The sequence below is a fragment of the Choristoneura fumiferana genome, chromosome 10 (assembly GCF_025370935.1).
Source record: "Choristoneura fumiferana chromosome 10, NRCan_CFum_1, whole genome shotgun sequence".
In the NCBI taxonomy this organism is placed as follows: domain Eukaryota; kingdom Metazoa; phylum Arthropoda; class Insecta; order Lepidoptera; family Tortricidae; genus Choristoneura; species Choristoneura fumiferana.
In genome coordinates, this window is record NC_133481.1 from 5,330,132 (window position 1) to 5,350,221 (window position 20,090).

Sequence of the window (20,090 nt, forward strand, 5' to 3'; positions counted from 1 at the left end):
AGCTTGAGCTATACCGCGGTTTCACTTCCATTAAAATAATTACTAGCTCTCTATCCCGTGGGGATTTTGAAAAATCGCTTCTTATGATCCCGAAGGAATTATGTCTACCAAATTTAAAGTCTGTTAAATAGATATTTACCTTCTAATCCTTACTTTCTTACTAATATAAATGCGAAAGTATGTCTGTCTGTCTGTTGCCTCTTCACGCTTACGAGTATACCGCTGAACCAATTTGAATAAATTTGGTATGAAAATATTTTTAAGACCCTGGGATGGACATAGGGTAGTTTTATCCCGAGAGTTGAGTAGTTCCCACGGGTTAACAATAAACATTCATATTGTAAACGGAGTCGTGGGCAAAAGCTATCATTTATTTTAGATTTTTAGTATTTTTTAGCTATAGCGACTGCAACATTTAGGTTACCCATGCAGGCCCCTCTTCCTACTGGGCACACTGGGCACGTGCCCAGGGCCCCGCGATGCATTAGAGCTCCCTAGTCCCTACTTCATTACCAAACGATAACCTATAGCTACTTCACTCTCACCTAAAAATCAGGCTTACCGAATGGAGCATGTTCTCTGGGCCTCTAATAGGTGAAACACGGTCCTAAGCTTATCTATTAAATAGTAACTGCACACTTCCCGCTTTAAGTACACGACATTCTACAAATACTAAAATCGCATGGAAATAACAAGTTGTGGCTTTATGAAACAGGCCCCTCATCTGCTACACGCTTGTGCATTTAGCAACAGCTCCTTTCACGGAACAGAGATTTTTTACTGTACTGTTACCATAAGCACTAATTTCAAAACATCCCACCGATGTGTAACTAATGTGTCGAGCTAACATTACGAGATTTTAGCTCCTATCCCTTGAGTGTCGGATTACGCACACAATAGACACATTAGAACTGTTGCTACTGAGCAATTATTCTAGGTTAAAGGACCCTGTGGTACGTTCTATGAATGTGGAATGAAGAGGTGCAGACAATGCCGATGATTTTCACGGGCTCACGGCAGTCTAAAGCGCGGGGACACATCTACATGCAATCAACAACGTTACGACAATTTAACAAACCATGCCATGATTTGTGTTGCGTTGCGTTGCATTATGTGTGAAGTCGCTGCCGGGTATACAAGGTGTCTCTGAACTCGGCGCCGAACTAACAACTGATAGAGCTCATACTAGTAAAAAGATATAAGGGATGCAAATTTCACCTTATGGGAAGTCATTGTTTTCGAGATATTGGCGCTTTTATAAAGATTTTTCAAATTATAAATGATTAATTTGGTCGTAGATTTCATAGGGACCCTATCATATTGAATTTTGGGGGTAAGGATAACATAATGATTAGCAGCTGCCTAATATACGTCACGCGCTTGCTATAAGGGACGGTATTTACAAGCTTTTATTTAGTTTCACCTGTCCCGTTGTCTGTCTGTCTGTTTGTAATCAAATCTTGCAAGTTAACTTTGACCAACTTTCAGTAGTCAGATTGACTTAAAATTTGGAATACTTATAATCGCGTGACAATACAATAACCTAGTAGTGACATCCTGGTAGTCCAACCAGGATCGTCTCCGCAGGATGGAACTCGGATCTTCAACGGTTAATAGCATCGACTTAAAATTTGGTATGCAAATGTAGTTTGGGTGACAATTCAAGTAAGTACAATCAACAAAAAGTACAGTCACCAAAAAAATCTTGTATTAAATTTTTTTTTATGGTTAGGTTAGTTTAAATTATATGATAGGGGGCAGGGGGGAAAGGAGCAGGGTCACCTGATTGAAATTGACCGCCGCCCATAGGTACCCATAACATAAAGTTGATTTACGGATGCATTGCCGTCCCTTTGAAAAAGAGTACGATAGTTACGAATGAGGGTTTTTCAACAGGCGAAATATCGCTAGATGGCGTTACTATCGTGAGGTCCGTTTGACGTTTCAGTCTTGCTTGCGATTGGCTCATTTAGATATTTATCCAATCACGAGCGTGACAGAAATGACCCTCATTATGTAGGCAATTCCCTGAGAAAAGACAGGAAAGAAGGGGACAGATTTCTGTTAACTCAGGCCGAAGCAAAGACAGATTCCTAAAACCGAAGCATATAAGTCTATAATTTAATGGGTTTTTTTTTAACTTGAACACAGCGATAATATTATTATTAAAAAAAAAAAGATCCATTATTCACAATAAATGATTTAAACATTAAAAACTTAATAATAATAATTAAAAACTAATATAAATCTAAAAAAGGCCCCTTAAAAAAGACGCTGAGCGAGGAAGCTGCCAGCCCTCTTGTCTCCGGTGGCGTCGACCAGTCCCTTTGCCAGTTGGCTGAAGAGTTCCCTTGCGCCATGGGTTACCACGGACGGTAGTAATAATAGTGGTAAGTATATATGGAGAAGAATCGATACCTATAATTTCGAGCCCTAGGTTTAATGGACTGCAATGGAATGGACCGCTTTATTTGGAACATTGTTATTTGTAAACCATAGCTTACACCAGTAATGATAGCACAATTTTTGTGTTGAAGACTAAAAAAATAGTTATTACTTACGACTTTAACAAACTGAGTTTTTAATTTTAAGCAAAGTTTTTTTCTCAGTGTAATGAAGCCTTTTTAACAATGGAAAATAATTTATCTTAGTCCTTTAACTGAAGAACCGGAGTCTCACAATCGGTATGTAGGTACCTATATAATCCTTGGTACCTATTATAAATAGGTAGTTATTACATAAACTTGCCATATCCGAATACGTAACACGGTGTAAGTAGGTACAGCATCTTTGTCACTTTCACGATTTGCTTTTCTTCACTAATATACACAATAGTATTTTCCTTCATAAAATCAAAGTGCAATATGTTTATGTGGCGACAACTGTCTCGTTCATCACTGCGGCTCGCTCGCACAGGGACAATGGGCTGCGAGTTGCGCCAGCGGGCGCGGAACCGCTTCCGCTCGTAACGGCGGACCTCGCAGCACCCGCGAGTGGGAGATTGTTCCATCCAGTATATAACGCGAGAGCACCGACCCCCAAGCAAGCAATCATCGCACAGCTTCAACATGAAGGTAACTCACTACATGTTCTCATTAGCTATTCACCTTATATTTGTATAAATCGAATCGAGAAAAAGCATTCCAGTCATTAAGTACCGCACAACCTTCTTACCTAATATCGTCCATTCATCGCGCACTTCTTAATTTTACTTTCATTTTTTTTTCTGAGATATATCACGCGGTAACAATCACACAATAATGATGATCCGCATCGCTTGAAAAATTATAAAAAACGTGAGAAGGTATTTTTTGTGAAACATACTCGTAAGCCTATTTACGTATTGTGTGGCGAAAAGAAAAGGCTAGATTTATATTACATACCCGGACAACTCACGTCTTAAATCGAGTTTAGCTCGACATGTTTCGGGCTAATCCGTAGCCCTTCGTCTTCGGAGCAACGCGACTCAGCGGCTGCTGCAACACGCGCGTGATGACGTGAGTTATCCGGGTCAATATATTTAATATGAGTGGGGCTTTAGATTTGCTAGATACGAGTAATTACGATCAGTAAGGTGATTGATCGAGCCGTGGCTACCTCAAGAATTAAAACCTAATTTAAAAAAACCTATAGGTACTATTTTATCACGTGACTGCATTGTAGCCCTTATACAAACAATAGTAATTCAATAGTACCTAGACCTGAGAGCAAATAAAAAGAAGGTAAAGACAGAAATTAAAAACAAATAAAGTGAGTAGGTAGGTACCTACGGATAAAACTACGCTTCGCCTTGTGTGCGCGTTTGGTTTCAACTGTAGAACGTAGCCAAAAACAAAACGTGATTTTACATCCAAACGTGGTAGAAAATGTCCCTGCTTGCTAAATGGATAACTGCTGCAAATTGCCAAGATAAACTTACCATTATCTTTGTTCCAGGTATTCGTGTGTCTACTAGCTCTGGCCGTCGCGGCGCATGCCGGTTACATCGGCGGCGGTGGCGGCGGCTGGTCGAGCGGCGGCGGCGGTGGCGGCGGCGGCTGGCCCAGCGGCGGCAGCAGCGGCTGGTCGAGCGGTGGCGGTGGCGGATGGAAGTCTGGCGGCGGCGGTGGTGGCTGGTCCAGCGGCGGAGGCGGCGGCGGCTGGTCCGGTGGCGGCAGCGGAGGCGGCGGCCGTAAGTCATCACATGAACACTAAAACTCGGATGTCCTAGGATAAGGGTGCCGGCATGCGCGTGCATTGAGTAGGCAGTGCCTACCCTGCTGTGGGGGGGGGGCGCGCATTGCTGCAGCGTAAACTGGCGCTACCTACCCTAGAATCGACCCAATGGACGCCTATAGCCGTCAGCAGCCGTTGTAAAAGCGCTGATGACATCGCTAGAACGTCGTCTATGTAAACAATTTGACGCGGTTTCCATGAGAGTGGTAATGATATGATACCGCTGTTTGCATAGACTACGTTCTTCGCCTCTGTATGCCGGCACCGATACCTAAGGAAGCTTAAGAGCCATTTTACCACTTTCTGTTTACTTGGATTATCGGCGGTAGTTTCTTCGTCAAAGCGCTATTGCGATCTTTTTTCGCGCTAGAGCCGTTATAAGTGAATAAGGTAAGAACTTGTTAAGGAATAACAGCATAAAATGGAACAACCTACAGCAAATGATTCTTTAAGTTTCTATTATTTTATTTGACAGATACTTATGTGATGCCATCTCTGTTTATTCAAACAACATGTAGAAACGGGATCATAGATAACATAAGATAACAGGAACTTGAAAGAGAGTGATGAAACAGGGGTTTTAGCTCCCTTAGAATGATTAGTAAGCTATATGGATATGTAGCTAACTTCTCATTTTATTATACAAGAGAGTAACCATCAGAATGTTTAACATAATTCTAGTTTTAACACCTTTTTTTTAATTAGCTTCATTTATAACTAACATCAATGTAAAGAACTTAATCAAATCTTACAACTCAATGTTTTTTTGGTCCGATTGACTTGCTACTCAGTGCTTGATAATGCGATACGTAAGTATCTCTATACCTACGACTATATCGCTCTCTCCGAAGACAAAGCAAATAATAAGCACTGTCATCTAAAATGAAATTATATCAAACTTATTTAACCCCTGAGCTTATAGGTACGGTCAAGGAGTTTAATTCATGAGCAAACATGGAACCTTTTCAAAGGAAAAGTCATTACGATTTTCCTTGTTAAATAATGTGATAAAACAAACCCCGGTAAACCCCGGCTCGCACCTCTAGTTTTTCGAACTTCATGTGCGGAATTACATTTGAAATTTACCAAGAGCTTTACGGTGAAGGAAAACATCGTGAGGAAACCTGCACAAACCTGCGAAGCAATTCAATGGTGTGTGTGAAGTTCCCAATCCGCACTGGGCCCTCGTGGGAACTACTGCCCAAGCCCTCTCATTCTGAGGGGAGGCCTGTGCCCTGCAGTGGGACGTATATAGGCCGGGATGATGAAATAATGCGATGTCACTTTGACGTTTACTGTGAAATGGTTCCATGGTGACTCCTGCCTGAATTAAAATCCTTGACCGTGTAGGTATCTAGTAGCTTTTTTTGTAAATTCCGTAACTAACTATTAATTAACGAATAACGATACACAAATTAAATCCTATAAATGTATGTTCCGTGTAGAACGTGTAGAGCCCGTAGTATAGAACGAGTGATTTTTTTAAGTATTTACCTAAAACTTTTCAAAAGTTGATTTTATAGTTTTCAGAAATAGGGTGTAATTAAATTAAACAAGCATCTAGCACTAGAATGCTCGTTCCTCTTAACAACTATGCGATACCATAGTTAAAGTAACTAGACGACCAGATGGCCTAGTGGTTAGAGAACCTGACTACGAAGCTTGAGATCCCGGGTTCGATTCCCGTGTCGGGGCAGATATTTGTATGAAAAATACGGATGTTTGATCTCGGGTCTATCCGTTGCTTAGTACCCATAACACAAGCTTAGCTAAGCTTGCTTTGGGACTAGGTCGATTGGTGTGAATTGTCCCGTGATATTTATTTATTTATTAATTTATGTATTTAAATGCCTGCCCATTTCAAAGAACATAACAAAGTATTTTTTTTTCAGAGGTGAAAATCATTAAGATCATCACCAGCGGCGGCGGCGGCGGCGGCCATGGTAAGTTCTCTCTTTTTCTCCGCCTTCTTTCTTCTACTAAATAATATACTGAGCGGCTCAAATGTATGCAGAATTGGTAATTTTGTATGAAGGGTGGGCCAATTTTGTGCCACTGAGTATAGCTAAACACTTAAACACAGTATTTAAATACTTTCTTTCTTATGGCCGCTTATTAGATAAATATAGTGCGAAATGTATTTCCATCAGGAAAAGTCTATCTCAATCAGAATACGACGGCACCCAAAGTTTCAATCAAGTATTGTATTAAATGAGTGACATTTTCATATCCATTAATATGAAAAAATAAAAAACATACGGCTGCACAATGGGCTATTGAAGCGAATTGAGAAAACACGATAATGAACTTTTCCGATAGAATACGAGTACAATGGTAAACCATTACACGCTACATCCTACTGATGTTAAAGCGAGGTACTAATTCGCCAACGCATTTATGAATTTTGACAGTTTAATATTCAGCGAAGCAACGTTAAATAAAGACGTAACTACCTTAATAATAAATGGTTAATGTTTTAGAGAACGTTTGTCCGTCACACGGTCGCGGGTCATCCATTCGCCCGCGCGACCCGCGCAAGATTGCGACACCGCGAATTAAACTCCGAATACAGAACAGATTTACCCACAGTTTAAACAGTTTTACGATAGGTAACTACGGCCACGGTTCAAGGTTTTGTCCGTTGTCCGGTAAACAAATATACATAATCGGTACCTACACAAATATTACTGTTAATGGTCACCTACGTAAGCTAAGAGCTAAAATGTGTACGTAGATATTTACTAATTGATAAAAACCTAAGATGTTCCCTATATAGATGCCTAAGTAGATACCTACTTAATATTTCTAACAGACGATCAACACAAAAACGTGTACCCATCCTCTAATAATTACAAGCTTTTTACCTACTAATTTTATTCCTAGCAAGTCCCTTATTGTTCGTACTGAATTAGCTAAGTGTGTAGCTGGATTAACCATTTTAAAAACCTAATAATTATTAAATACATACACACTATAAACAACATCGAATCAGTCCTAAAATCAAAGGAATTTGGAGTTCACACAAGTTAAACCAACTTGCCCAACTACTTATCCGTATAGAATAGTTCCACAAAGACTTGCTCGGCTCGACAAACGTTGATGTCTTTTAACAGTAAACAGGAACGCTACAAACATCGCTTTTTGTCAATCAACCCCTCATGGGATAAACTTTTGTAAAAACCGACAAAGATCGACCAGGCTACAAACGGTAAATGGAAAGATATTGCGAATCAACCCCTGAAGGGGTGAAATAAGGGATGGGATGTTTACGCAGTGTTTTAAACTATAATCTAATCAACTCAGTAAAGTTGAAAAACTCCCGACATTGCCAATTCAAACATTAATATCTCAACAACGGCTCAACCGATTTTAAAGAAACTTAGCAAAGTACCATCTCCATTAAACAAGCTTCCGATAAATAAAACCCGCGTCTAAACCGGTCCATGTTTGGGAACTACGATGCCAGAGACAGGCAGACAGAAATTGGGGTTGAACATAACACCCCTCTTGTTGCGTCGTATGATCTGCGCTACTCCTGTCATGCTAAAGCAGTATCAGTACTAACAGTAGGTAGGTACAAAAATCACAAGAGCAATATTTTATTGAATTTTGATATTAGCTTTGGCATCGTAAGTCATAATTTGGGGCTATTTGAGTTGCGTATACAGAAAAATCGAGCATTTTTTTTCGCCTCAAATTTTGAGTTACGACAGTTTTCGAATTCATGTGCGACAACAGCGACAACGTTGATCAGTGCTAAGTCATACGAAGGGTTAAAAACTAAGTTTACCATTTCTTCCATCCAATAGGCGGCGGCGGCTGGTCGAGCGGTGGTGGCGGCGGCGGATGGAAGTCTGGTGGCGGCTCCTCCGGCTGGTCCAGCGGCGGTGGTGGCGGCGGATGGAAATCTGGAGGCGGCGGCGGCGGCTGGTCGAGCGGCGGCGGCGGCTGGCCCAGCGGTGGCGGCGGCGGCTGGAAGTCTGGCGGTGGCTCGTCCGGTTGGTGGTGATCCGACCCACCCTTGTAGTACAATTTCCAACAATACACTCATACCTCTATACTCAATTGTTTTATTATGTCGCTTACCTCTACGACAGTCCTTTGTCACCACACAACAGAGTAGGTTGGTACTTCCTCCGCTATCGTTGCTACAATGATTCTATGCAAGCAATCTGTGTCTACGGTTGTGTACCGTCGAGAGCATAAATATCCATACAGTCATAGCGTCAAATATATGAACACATCAACCTTTTTAGTTTTATATCGAAATTTAAATAATAAACAGTTTATATGGAAATTCACCTTTTGGGTGACACTCTTTCCCGGCCCGGATAACACCGACATGGAAATACAGGCCCTGTTTTTTGTGCACACCTTAGTACACCAGCACTGTCAGATGAAGCGTAATGCCGTACCTACAAGAAAAATATCTACTAGCTAGATTCTGCGATAAACAATAAATCTTTCTTGATTTCAAGTACCATAATGGCTCATTTTGTTGGTACAAAGCTGTACAAAGCCAGTCTGTGCCACAATGTCTTACTAAAAGATAAACTGGACAGAAATATTAGATTAGCAGGTTAATAAAATTAGATCATTTTTTAATAATAAAAACAAAAGACACATAAAATGTAAAAAAATATTTTAATTATATTGACATTAAAACTTAAGACATCTACATGGCATTTAAAATTCCTTAGAGATTTTATTTTTTATTTTTGTTTTTTTTTCTTCGTTCCACCATTTTTTTTCATCCTATTAGGATCGAAATTTTCTTTGTCTGAAGAATTGTTACTATCTGGGGTCGCGCCGCGTTTACCTTTCCTCCTTTTGTTTTGGAAACCAGCTCCACCAATTTCAGTGAGGATACCAAAAGTGCTGCAAAAAATATGCTCATTAAAAGTTGAAAATAAATTTACCCCGTTTCACCACCCATTGATTAAGTTTGTTTGACGGATAGATGTGATGCCGTCTCTGTTTGTTTTGTTTGAATATACGAAGACGGCATTACATCTCTCCGCCAAATAAACTTAATGGGTGGTGAAACAACCCCTTAGTCTATTATCGAGGCTATTGGCACTTCCTATTTGTAAAATATTCAAGTGATTATTAAATTTGCACTTAAAAATAAATAAATAAATAACAAAAGACCTCAACACTGAATTAAGCGTGGTCATACATAAAATACATATATATATATATATATATATATATATATATATGCATATATATATATATATGTATATGTATTTTATATATATATATACGCGTCGACTTGAGAACCTCCTCCGTTTTTTTTCGTCGGTTAAAAAGTATTAACACTCGTTTTTTTAAATTAATTTAAAAAAACATCAGAATCAATATTTTTTTTGTTTTATTAATCTTGAAGTAAGATAATTCAAGAGTAGTCCTCATTAGGGCATAATTGAATATGGGTACTATGGTACAGTCAAGGTTAAAAATATCTTTACACTTTAGTACCTTCTGTGTAAGCCTTCTGACAACTTATACAAAATATCAAACGTAAGTGACAGCAATATGGTACTAAAGTTTAATGATATCTTTGACCTCTACTGTACAATGTACTAAATATCTTCAGAAATATCAGCAGAAATCAGTTTTCAACTGCAAAAAGTAATCAAAAATGAAACAAAACTGGAATAATTCATTTGAATACAGTACCTAATAAGAAATCCAAGTAAGTATTTAATTTTAACATTTACTAGTTATTTAATAGTAAAATGAAAACTCAACTGTTCATTATGATGGTTTTTGGTGCAATCTCCTTTATTAAGAGGAGCAACATTAGTACAAGATGTCTTATGAGAATCTGCTTCATTAACATTGTCTTCAGTGAACATAGCCTCACTTTGAATATAGTCTTGAATCTTTGAAATCAAGGTTACTGAGTCATATTTATGTTCTGAATTATCAAACCCCAAGAAAGGCTCTTTTACGTCAGTCTGTACTGCAGTGGACTGTTTTCTGTCATATTTGCTTTGTTTGCAATCAACTACTTGAATTGTAGTTATAAAACTTTTATTTTCCACAGTTATAGATACATCACAATTTCTTTTACATTCAGTATCATTTGCCTCTGGTTTCATTAAATGAACTGAGCCACTATTAATACATTGCTTACATGTTTTATGGAGGTAACTCTTAAGATAAAAAGGCACTTTAATATTCTTCACACAATTATCATCAGGTGTTGATGCTTCCTCAGAATTCACAGCTTGCTGCATTTGAGTATCTTCAATTACTACCACAGATTGTGTGTCTTGCTTATCTGCATTTTCAACATCTAACAGAGCAAGTCTGTCTTTATCAATAATCTGATCCTGAGTATCCTCAATTGTGAAACAATCATCAATTACAATCCCACTCTCGTCACATTGTTTCTTATCCAGTGCTTGCTCTGAACTGTTATCAAGTTTGCGCTTCAGACTTTTATTATTCATCCAAGCATTTTTGCCTGAGCCTCTGTCAACAGGTTTCAGGTAGTGTTCAAGACTCGACTGAGGAGTAGATGTTGAAAGTGGTTTTATTTGCAATCTATTTTTTTTAGATTGCCTTGTTGGTTTAAAGACTTCATTGTGATTTTGTTTACCTTTTGCAGCAGCAGCCCGAGTTATGTGTTTCTCTTTATAAGTGTTGACCTTGAGGTCACTTAGAGGTGACCTGGATGGAGGACTGGAATTGTTCAGCCAAGCTTGCACAAAGTCCCGGGACTTATTCATAACTACTGCTTTTGAAGATGAAATCTCCTCTCCAGGAAAGAAAGTACTATTTCTGTTTTCTTTGCCTTTTTTTGATATGTTTAAACTCTTTCTTTTATTGAAATATTTAGAAGGAGCTTGAATGCACTCAGGGAACAGCTCTTTTTCCACTTTTAATCGATCAGAAATCCTCTGTCTCTGGTACACTAAAAATAGAAAATTAACCTTAGTATTTAATATTTTGTGATAGGTACTTATAAATTTATAGAAACAAAACAATACCATCTATTTGGAATGCATCTTGAAAGGAAGTGAGGAGTTCAGAAGCGTGTTTCACTCGTTCTGTCTGGGGCTCGTCAGATACAGGTTTTGACGAGCTTGAATCCATGAATGGTGAGCAAGTAGGACACTCTCTTGCCGTTGCCACGCAATCACCACAGGCGGAGTGCCCGCAAGCAAACCTCAAACGAGACCCATCAGCTTTATCGCTGTAAAAATAGGAAAACAAAACACTTTCATCTGTAAAAATTACAAGGAAAAATAAATATTCTTAGCTCTTCTTATTTTTAGATATTTTCGGTCCTTACCAAAGACCACAGCGACTGCGATCAACAATTGTTTTTACACACTGCGCAGCGAGATCTTTACAAAAATTGGTGAACATATTAAGTATGTATCTGATTGCATGCTAGCATTGTGAAAATAAAATACCTGTTCTAAACAGAAAATGGTTAAAAGTATTATTTTTATTCAAAATAAACAAAATATTCTCCGTTGACGACGGAACAAAAATCATAAGCATTAAGGTGCATTGCATTTAAGAAAGGAAAGATGACGTGACGTGACAGTTGACTGACAGTTCAATGAACTTTTTTTTTAAACTTCTGTCCAAATTTAGCTCGTAATCGTAATAAGATCTTTGATTCAGAACTCACGCATACAACTTGCTCAATGCTCCATTAATTAACGGCATATTTTGCTCGTCTTAAATCGCCATAATCCATCTTACATCTTAAAATTCTAAAACACGAATAAAATAGCGGAAAGCAGATGAAAAAAGAATTGAAATTTTACATACAAAATAGTTGCCATGTTCAAGAATTATGCTAAGCTATGCTAAACTTTATGCTAAGTAAGAAGTTAGAAGAAAAATGGTGCCCTCATTTAATTTTCAACCGACTTCAAAAAGGGAGGTTCTCAATTTAACTGTTTTTTTTTGTATGTTTGTTGTAATTCCGCCGACCGAAAATTATTTTTTTGTTCTAAAGAACATACTTTCAAGGTGGTCCCATTGTCAACAAGTCATCAGGATCTAAAGATGCGATCCTAGAGAAATCGAGGTCACCCTTCAAATTTTATAAGCACACCTATAGCGATTTTGGCACTTTTAAACGGAACTCGTCAAAGCGACGACAAACTTTGTTAGTTTTTTTTAAATAATTAATCTGATGCTGAAGCCGGAAGGTAGGCACCGAAACTGTTATTTAAAACAATGTAACTATGCCGTGTTTGGGCCTAATGGAATCATTGTGAGGTGCTCTTTGGCTACAAATCACTAAAGAGTGAGTAATAAAGAAAATGTTTAACATTATTTTTACTTGACCTGTGTACTTTTTAGGGTTCCGTAGCCAAAATGGTAAAAACGGAACCCTTATAGTTTCACCATGTCTGTCTGTCCGTCCGCGGCTTTGCTCAGGGACTATCAATGTTAGAAAGCTGTAATTTTGCACGAATATATGTGAACTATGCCGACAAAATGGTACAATTTTTTTTTCTCATCCAAACTTGTAGTGTGCGGTATCGTCAGATAGGTCTTAAAAACATTAGGGGATTGCTAAAACGATTTTTATGATTCAGTGATTTGTTTGCAAAATATTCAACTTAAAAGTGCAAACATCGACTTTATATTTTAGGTTATAGGTAAAGTCGATAGGTGCAAATTTTCATTACAATCGAGCGTGTCCCCCACCCCCAAATCTAAACCGGTGGGTGGGAAAATTTAAAAAAAATCAGGATGGTAGTAAGTATATCAAACTTACAAGGAAAACTATGACGGTTAAGTTTTCTTGAGAATTATTAGTAGTTTAAGAGTAAATAGCAGCCCAAGGTATAAAATAAGTATACCTAAACTTGGAATATTCCGTACAAAATACGAAATCCTTAGAAAATATTGCTTAATTTTTTCGTAATGGCTACGAAACCCTATTTCGGGCGTGTCCGACACGCTCTTGGCAGGTTTTTTGACAGTGACGATAAATTAAAGATAATAATACTTGCAAAATACGGTTTATTATGTCGACCTGGCTCATATCTAATTAATTATGCACTACATTTCTACAGCCGCAACAAAACTATAAGTAATGAAGAATTATTAACACCTTTAAATCTATAAATGCAAATATAATCACAATTACTTCGTAAAACGCAGTCACACTGCGAAACATATAAAATAAAAATGAATACCTCATATAACTGACATCTATCATATGTAACGTTAGAGGTAGGTAACTATCCATAAATTTCCACTGTAGATAAGAACTTGCCAGTGTATTTGAGCTATTACCAGCTGTTCGCGCCTCTTTGTGCGTACTGCGAACAAGTGGGAAAAACCCAGGGGGGCTACCACGAAACTCGAAAATCGCAGTTCGTATCGTACCGTCCCTCATCCTCGTATTAAATAAAATTAGCATCAGCGGGACGGCAAGAGACGAAGTTCGAATTTTGCAATTCGTATATAGGGCCAGCAGCCCGCGCTTATTGCCGCGGGGGCGTACTACTGCAAATGTAGTTCAGTTTGGACTATTAGGATTTTTCCTACTTATCCTCAGTGTGAACAAATAGGTAAAAAAAAACAGTGGTTCGCAGTGCGGACAGCAGGGCACAGCGTGTTCATTTTTCTATTTTCGTTAAACAGTACCTACAGTCAAGTGCAAAGATATGTATCTACTCGAACCCAGGCGCGGATCCAGCCCTCAAAAAAGGTTGTGGTCACAGCCACTCGAAAGTCGGCTAAGTGCGAGTCGGAGTAGGACTCGCTCACGAACAATTTTGCATATCTCATAAACAACTTTTGAAAGTGTGTCGTCACAAGTCTATTAGGGTTGTGTGTGGGCATGCCCATCGTGCCCACAACGGTGGATCCGCCCTTGTTCGAACCACTCAAAAATATGTATGTTACGGTGTCGGAATAAGAGTCGGTGGTACATATTTTGATGGGTTAAATAAGTCCATATTTTTGTACTCGACTGTACAAGTTTAACAAAGTTCATACTTATTCTCATGCTCATTTCATTCATTGATTTGTTTTTGTTATTAAAAATTGTGTTTTTTTTTTTTGTTTTCAATTCGAAAACTTCGCAAATACGAGTACACCAATGGTTAATTTAAAATTCATAATCAGTGCAACGATTGCTGAACATTGTAGAAAACATTAAACTCAGTAAAACAAAATACTATTTACTTTTGTAGGAACTAAAATCTTAATAGCAATAAGCTGCTTTGCAGCAGATACCGATGTATTCTTGTTGATCGGAGATCAAATACATAAGCATTATGCTTAATTCTTGCTTAGTTCAAAATAAGCATATGAACATAAAAAAACATCATTTGTACTGAAATGCCTGCTCAGGTAACAGCACATCACTTATTTAATTCACAACATAGATAAAGATCTCAAAACATAGTAACAAGGGATATACTAAAGGTATGCGTAATGCGTATGCGCACAACGATTGTATTAACCCACTACGAACCTAGTAGTAGACGTTATACTATAGGCTCTATTACACAATGGGCCATGCGGGCCATCCTATCCTTTTCCCGTTTGTTATTGTCCGCCATCAAGCGACATTAATAAGGTTAATTTAACTTTTATTCTTTTGCAGTGCCCTGATAGTGTTTGATTCAGTATTTAGTGTTTTGTCAAAGCAAATAACTGTTTTTGAGTTTAAGTGTGTTGGATCCTTAACAGTTAGACTACTTATGTTTACGTAGAGAGCCACTTAATTAAAACATTGGGCATAGAACTCGTCTTTATAATTGCTTATTTGGCCTATTATTGGTAATATAAAATTTTGATTTTGATTTACATGTGACTCTAACACAGATGAAAAGGTTATAGTACCATAGGTGTTAGTACCATAATGCTTAGTGCCCCAACAATTGATTTAAGAGCCAGGAGCCAAAAGCTCAAAAAAATTGAATCATGTGGTAATTTACTGCATAGCTCCCTGCCTGCTAGTATAGTTTCAAAATCTTCATCGTAAGCTAACAAGTAGTAATAACAATGTACAACTAGAAAAACGCGTAAAGCATCAGCAACCAAGTCATTTACCCCAAATATACAAAAATTGTTAAGAATATTTAATTACTCGTAAGCAAACACATTATGCAGTCTTAATGTTCGAACTACTTGATTGCCGTAAGGAAACTAGTCTATTTTTAGAGTTATCAATGCAATGCATCAAGTATTTAGAAATCCCTTTAAAAACATATATTCCTTCTAAACATTGAAACACTTTTGACATTAATTCTACAATATTTTTAAGATACTAACCAATATTGAAACTTTACTTTATACGTAGACTACTTAAAGGGAAAGCGTAAAGTTTGTTACAAAGTTCATCAAGTCTTCATTTTATGTATTGCATAGGCTTTAAAAACCTCAAAAGCGTTTCTGTATAAAATACAGAGTGTTTTATCACAGGCCACAGCCAAAATATTAATATGAATGTCATGTAGAATTAATAAAATGTCTATTACAATATATCGTAATGTAATACATACAATTAATATAAAAATCACAGACTAAGTAAGATGGACTAACATAATTCCTATATCGTAAATTATCTATAGGACGTCCTGACTCCAAGAACCAGTACTTAATTGCATTACTTATTTAAGTTAGTTAAATAGTTCCAGCAAATATTGAATTACAAAACTGTAGTGTGTAGTTATTCATAATACTGAACCACAGATTACCTCCTCAAGATACCGCTTTAGTTAAATTTTGTACTATTTAGAGTTCACCAAATTAGGCGGTAGAGTCAGAAGTGCGGGAGACGTAACGTCGTGCTGTGATTGGCCATTTCAAGGTTGCGAGTGCAATGAACTCGTGCCGCGCTAGAAAATAGTGTTTGACATAATTAGATTACTATCGATAAAATTATCGATACGAACACTTAAGTATTAGTTAGGTACCTACTACTTGCTCTTGATAGATTAAATATTTTTTATTTTTATTTTAATTTAAATATTTATTTTTAAAGTGAATATACAACTAAACATTCAGTTAATATTCCAAGCGTTTAGTTGTTGTCGATATTGATATCGAACAAGAAACGGGGGAAAAAACACGTTTGTTGTATGGAAGCCCCCCTTAAATATTTATTTTATTCTGTTTTTAGTATTTTTTGTTATAGCGGCAACAGAAATACCTACATCATAAGTGAAATTTTCAACTGTCTAGCTATCACGGTTCATGAGATACAGCCTGGTGACAGACAGACAGGCAGACAGACGGACAATGGAGTCTTAGTAATAGGGTCCCGTTTTTACTATTTGAGTACGAAACCCTAAAAACAACCGTTATTTTGCGTGGATTTTTAGGTACTTTACTGTAGAAAAACCCGACGAGAAGGTACCTATAGGTACATTACGATAAAATAATTAAGATTTGCAATTGTAGTAAACACGACACTTATTTTTTAACAAACATTTTCACTGTAACATTGCCAGTTATAACATACTCCATACGAGCTCGAGCGTTCATTAGCTCAACACTAACTAGCATTACACGTGCCGACGTTAGACAGTGACAGTTATACAATTTAGCACAGAGAGTGAAAGAGAGAAAAGGGATTGTTTACGATCGAATGACCAGCGTAAGTAGAACTCCACTTGTGATAAGTTTTTGTTTTAAATTCGTTAATAATTGGCTTACCTGTGAAATGTAATCCCGTCTTTTTTTAAATTTAACTTATTAGCCGAGTGGAGTTTCCACACAATCTCACTGCACAGTTAACCATTGTTAATGTTTTTCATGCCAAAATTGTTTTTAAAATAAGCACATGTACACGGCCCTGAATGTTGGTCAATACTGAACTTGCAATACCGCTACGCCTCACTTATAATACTCAAATATAGAATGAGATGGGCGCATCAACCGCCTTGTATGCGGTATCTTGAGGGGTTAATCTGTGTACTGACCTTATAAAGTTTATTTAAGTCAGTTATTCGACGCAAAATATATAAGTTAATCAAATCATGTAAAACACTCTGTATACTTGAAATATAATGCTTTTTTTCTATATGTCTTATTCGCATCACAAAATGCAAGTTAAACAATTTAGTTACATAATTAATAATTACATCTAAAAGTCTATCAAATACTACACAAAAAATACTTATTATTTGTTTTCTTTATTATAATTTTTAGTTTCAACAATAATACTATGAAGTATTATTTGTATTTCAATTTGTACATTTCAACTCTTTTCAAGCACCTCTCGAAGATGTAACACATGATTTATAATAATAATATAAATAATAAGTAGAGTAGAGCCAAGTAATAAATAATAACTAAAGGAATAAAATTGTAATGTGATGTCATAATACTGATTTGTACACTTGTACATTTCCTCCTTGTTTATGGAAAAAAAATAAAAACCATTTGTTGGAGGTTTGTCACACCTCTTAAATTTTTTTTCAATGACTGTTGGTTTGTTCCATTGATTTGTACATGTTTGCAACAGTCCTAAAAAAGGCCACCTCAACATCTTAAATATTATAATAGAATTAAGTAAATACCTTGATATTAATGATTTCGGAAAAATTCTATTACTTACTGTGGAATCATTAAATTTGAATGTCTTATTTATTATAGACTCGTGAACATAATTATTAAAGCAAAATCATTAATTATTATATCAACCAATCTCAGTTAATCACAGCATGTTATTAAAATACATATGCTCGAAAAACATATACTTAACCCTCCTTTGGGCATTCGGGTAAAAATAAGATTTCATGAATTTAGTTAAGTTTGTAAACATACCTCGTCATGTATGTATAGAGGCCGTCTATGATAGCACCGCCTATACAGTTGAAGGTTTAAGGGCCTACGCTAGCTGGCGCGAGCGCACGGAGCGGACCCACGCCTGCGGGTGCGGGTTCTGGCAAAATCCGTCACACGCGACGCATGTAGTTAGCGTTGCTCATACTATTTTTCAATAGGCGTCCACCCAAACGGCGTCAGCTAACGTAGGCTCCAAGAATATTCATCATAATTTATAAAACGCTGGCAATCTCAAAACTGATAAAATATCTCTGGAAAGACATCAACTTCGTCACGCGTAAACGCACGCGCCAGTTTTTCATTTTCGCCGAAAATAATTTCCCAAACTCCCAACTGTTACATGTAGACGAACGATTTTTTTCTGATACTTTAAACTATTCAGGATATATTTCAAGATTATCCCATAGAACTTTATTTATAGGTTAGGTTAGTTACCAATTACCAATCCTGAAGTACTTACAGATAAAAAAACGGTAATCCATATGAAACAGTTGGGAAATGAATGATTTGGGAAAAATATATTCAGGGAAAAATTAGAGAACCAAAACCGAATTCTGCTGTTGTAATTAAAACACGGAATTTACGAGGGAAAAAATTTTTTACAAGGAAACAAGAGGTTACTGACGTTTTCTATAAAATATTACACAAAAATTAAACTTGCCCGAACCAAGTAACCATAAGCCGCGTATCCTCTTGAGCAGCTACAGACCGTGCAAGCTGCCTCAACCAGCGCCACAACTCAACGCAAGTAGAGATCTGCCTCACCCTGAGGTACGCCGCGCTATGAGGTGAATTCGTAGCCGCGATCCAAGTTCAAATTTGTCTGTTTTTTGGCGCGCCCAAAGAGCCTCAGTCCGAGCTGTGTGAGCAGTTCAAACCCACAACATCATCCAGCCTCAGCCTACTCCAAGTCAAGGCTGCTATCGATCTGAGGCTGTTCATATGAATACGAAGCTATGGACAATCCTTGATAATGGTTATGTGGCGTCCAGAGCAAAACTTCAAAGTGCAACAAACACAACATCCCCTGACAGGGTCGGTTAAGTCAGCAGCGCGCTTGCCACCGCGCCAGGTGATTACGTAAGCGGCAACGTGTTCGTCGTCCCCGCGACGACGGGGCCTGCGGCCGCTGCTAACTGAGACGCGACGGCGTGCACGCTGCTTTTGCTCCGCAGCTACCTACCGCGCGACACTCGCGTTCATAATAATTGTTGCTTGTGAACTTTGCTTCTTGTGTTTATGTGAACTCTTTTCGCTTAAGACTTATCGCTTTAGACTTTTTCCGGCTTGTGTATCGTTCTGTTATATTGTGTTTAATTAAATAGCGTTGTGCTGAACACGGTGTAAGTGTAATTTATTTCGCCCGCTAAGCACACCTATACTGGTGACCCCGACAATGGACAGAACGCAACATTCAGAGAAACCGAACACCGGTAATGCAAGCGAGGAACCGGGTGCTTTGTTTAAAGTGGGAATACGCATACCGCCATTTTGGGCAGAAGAACCGGAATTATGGTTCGCGCAGATGGAAAGTCAATTCGCGCTGTCTGGTATAACATCAGATACCACTAAGTTCCATTACATCGTCGGGCAACTAGATCATCAATATGCAGTCGAAGTTAAGGACATAATTAGTTCGCCTCCAAATGAAAATAAATATGATAAAATCAAAAAAGCGTTGATAGCAAGACTGACGGTGTCTCAAGATAAAAAATCTCTTCAACTAATGAAACATGAAGAACTTGGGGATAGAAAACCGTCCCAATTCCTACGGCATCTTCGCACACTTGGAGGTTCTACCGTCACTGACGAATTCTTAAAAACGGTTTGGTCCAGTCGCCTGCCCAACAACATACAAGCTATTATTGCTTCACAAAAAGGTACGCTAGATGAATTAGCAGAGCTAGCAGACAAAATCCACGATATAGCACCTCAAAGTGCGCAAGTGTGTGCAGTGGACGGTGGCGGAGCCAGTGGGTATGTCAACGAAATGACAAAACAAATGGCTGAACTTACAAAAGAGATTGCAGCATTAAAAACTCAATTTATCACCCAGCCACGCGAACCCAGACCGCAAACTC

The 20,090-nt window shown here is 37.8% G+C and overlaps 2 protein-coding genes across 4 annotated transcripts; one reads left to right on the forward strand and one right to left on the reverse strand.

The window, feature by feature from the left end:
• The first annotated feature begins 2,983 nt into the window (after positions 1 to 2,983).
• LOC141431903 (uncharacterized) lies at positions 2,984 to 8,275 on the forward strand. The gene is made up of 4 exons (XM_074093193.1): positions 2,984 to 3,074; positions 3,937 to 4,171; positions 6,108 to 6,158; positions 8,025 to 8,275. Exons 1-4 carry the CDS (start codon positions 3,069 to 3,071, stop codon positions 8,222 to 8,224), a joined length of 492 nt encoding a protein of 163 aa, XP_073949294.1. The 5' UTR covers positions 2,984 to 3,068; the 3' UTR covers positions 8,225 to 8,275.
• A 567-nt stretch (positions 8,276 to 8,842) lies between these two features.
• On the reverse strand, positions 8,843 to 19,011 carry LOC141431902 (uncharacterized). 3 transcript variants are annotated; one of them, XM_074093192.1, is made up of 4 exons: positions 16,876 to 19,011; positions 11,217 to 11,422; positions 9,970 to 11,140; positions 8,843 to 9,093 (listed from the first exon to the last, which is right to left on the reverse strand). In XM_074093192.1, the coding sequence occupies exons 2-4, from the start codon at positions 11,320 to 11,322 to the stop codon at positions 8,928 to 8,930; spliced, it is 1,443 nt and encodes a 480-aa protein (XP_073949293.1). In that variant the 5' UTR covers positions 11,323 to 11,422; positions 16,876 to 19,011; the 3' UTR covers positions 8,843 to 8,927. The 3 variants fall into 3 exon arrangements, with proteins under 3 accessions (XP_073949293.1, XP_073949292.1, XP_073949291.1); XM_074093191.1 differs by lacking the exon at positions 16,876 to 19,011 and adding an exon at positions 11,646 to 11,779; XM_074093190.1 differs by lacking the exon at positions 16,876 to 19,011 and adding an exon at positions 11,522 to 11,779.
• Between the last annotated feature and the right edge of the window lie 1,079 nt (positions 19,012 to 20,090).

Coding starts and splice junctions, on each gene's coding strand:
- LOC141431903 (XM_074093193.1), top strand. Junction 4,172..6,107: donor CGGCAGCGGAGGCGGCGGCC/GTAAGTCATCAC, acceptor TTTTTTTTTCAG/AGGTGAAAATCATTAAGATC. Junction 6,159..8,024: donor CGGCGGCGGCGGCGGCCATG/GTAAGTTCTCTC, acceptor TCCATCCAATAG/GCGGCGGCGGCTGGTCGAGC.
- LOC141431902 (XM_074093190.1), bottom strand. CDS start 11,598: ATGTTCACCAATTTTTGTAAAGATCTCGCTGCGCAGTGTGTAAAAACA. Junction 11,423..11,521: donor CGCAGTCGCTGTGGTCTTTG/GTAAGGACCGAA, acceptor CTATTTTTACAG/CGATAAAGCTGATGGGTCTC. Junction 11,141..11,216: donor AGATGCATTCCAAATAGATG/GTATTGTTTTGT, acceptor TTCTATTTTTAG/TGTACCAGAGACAGAGGATT.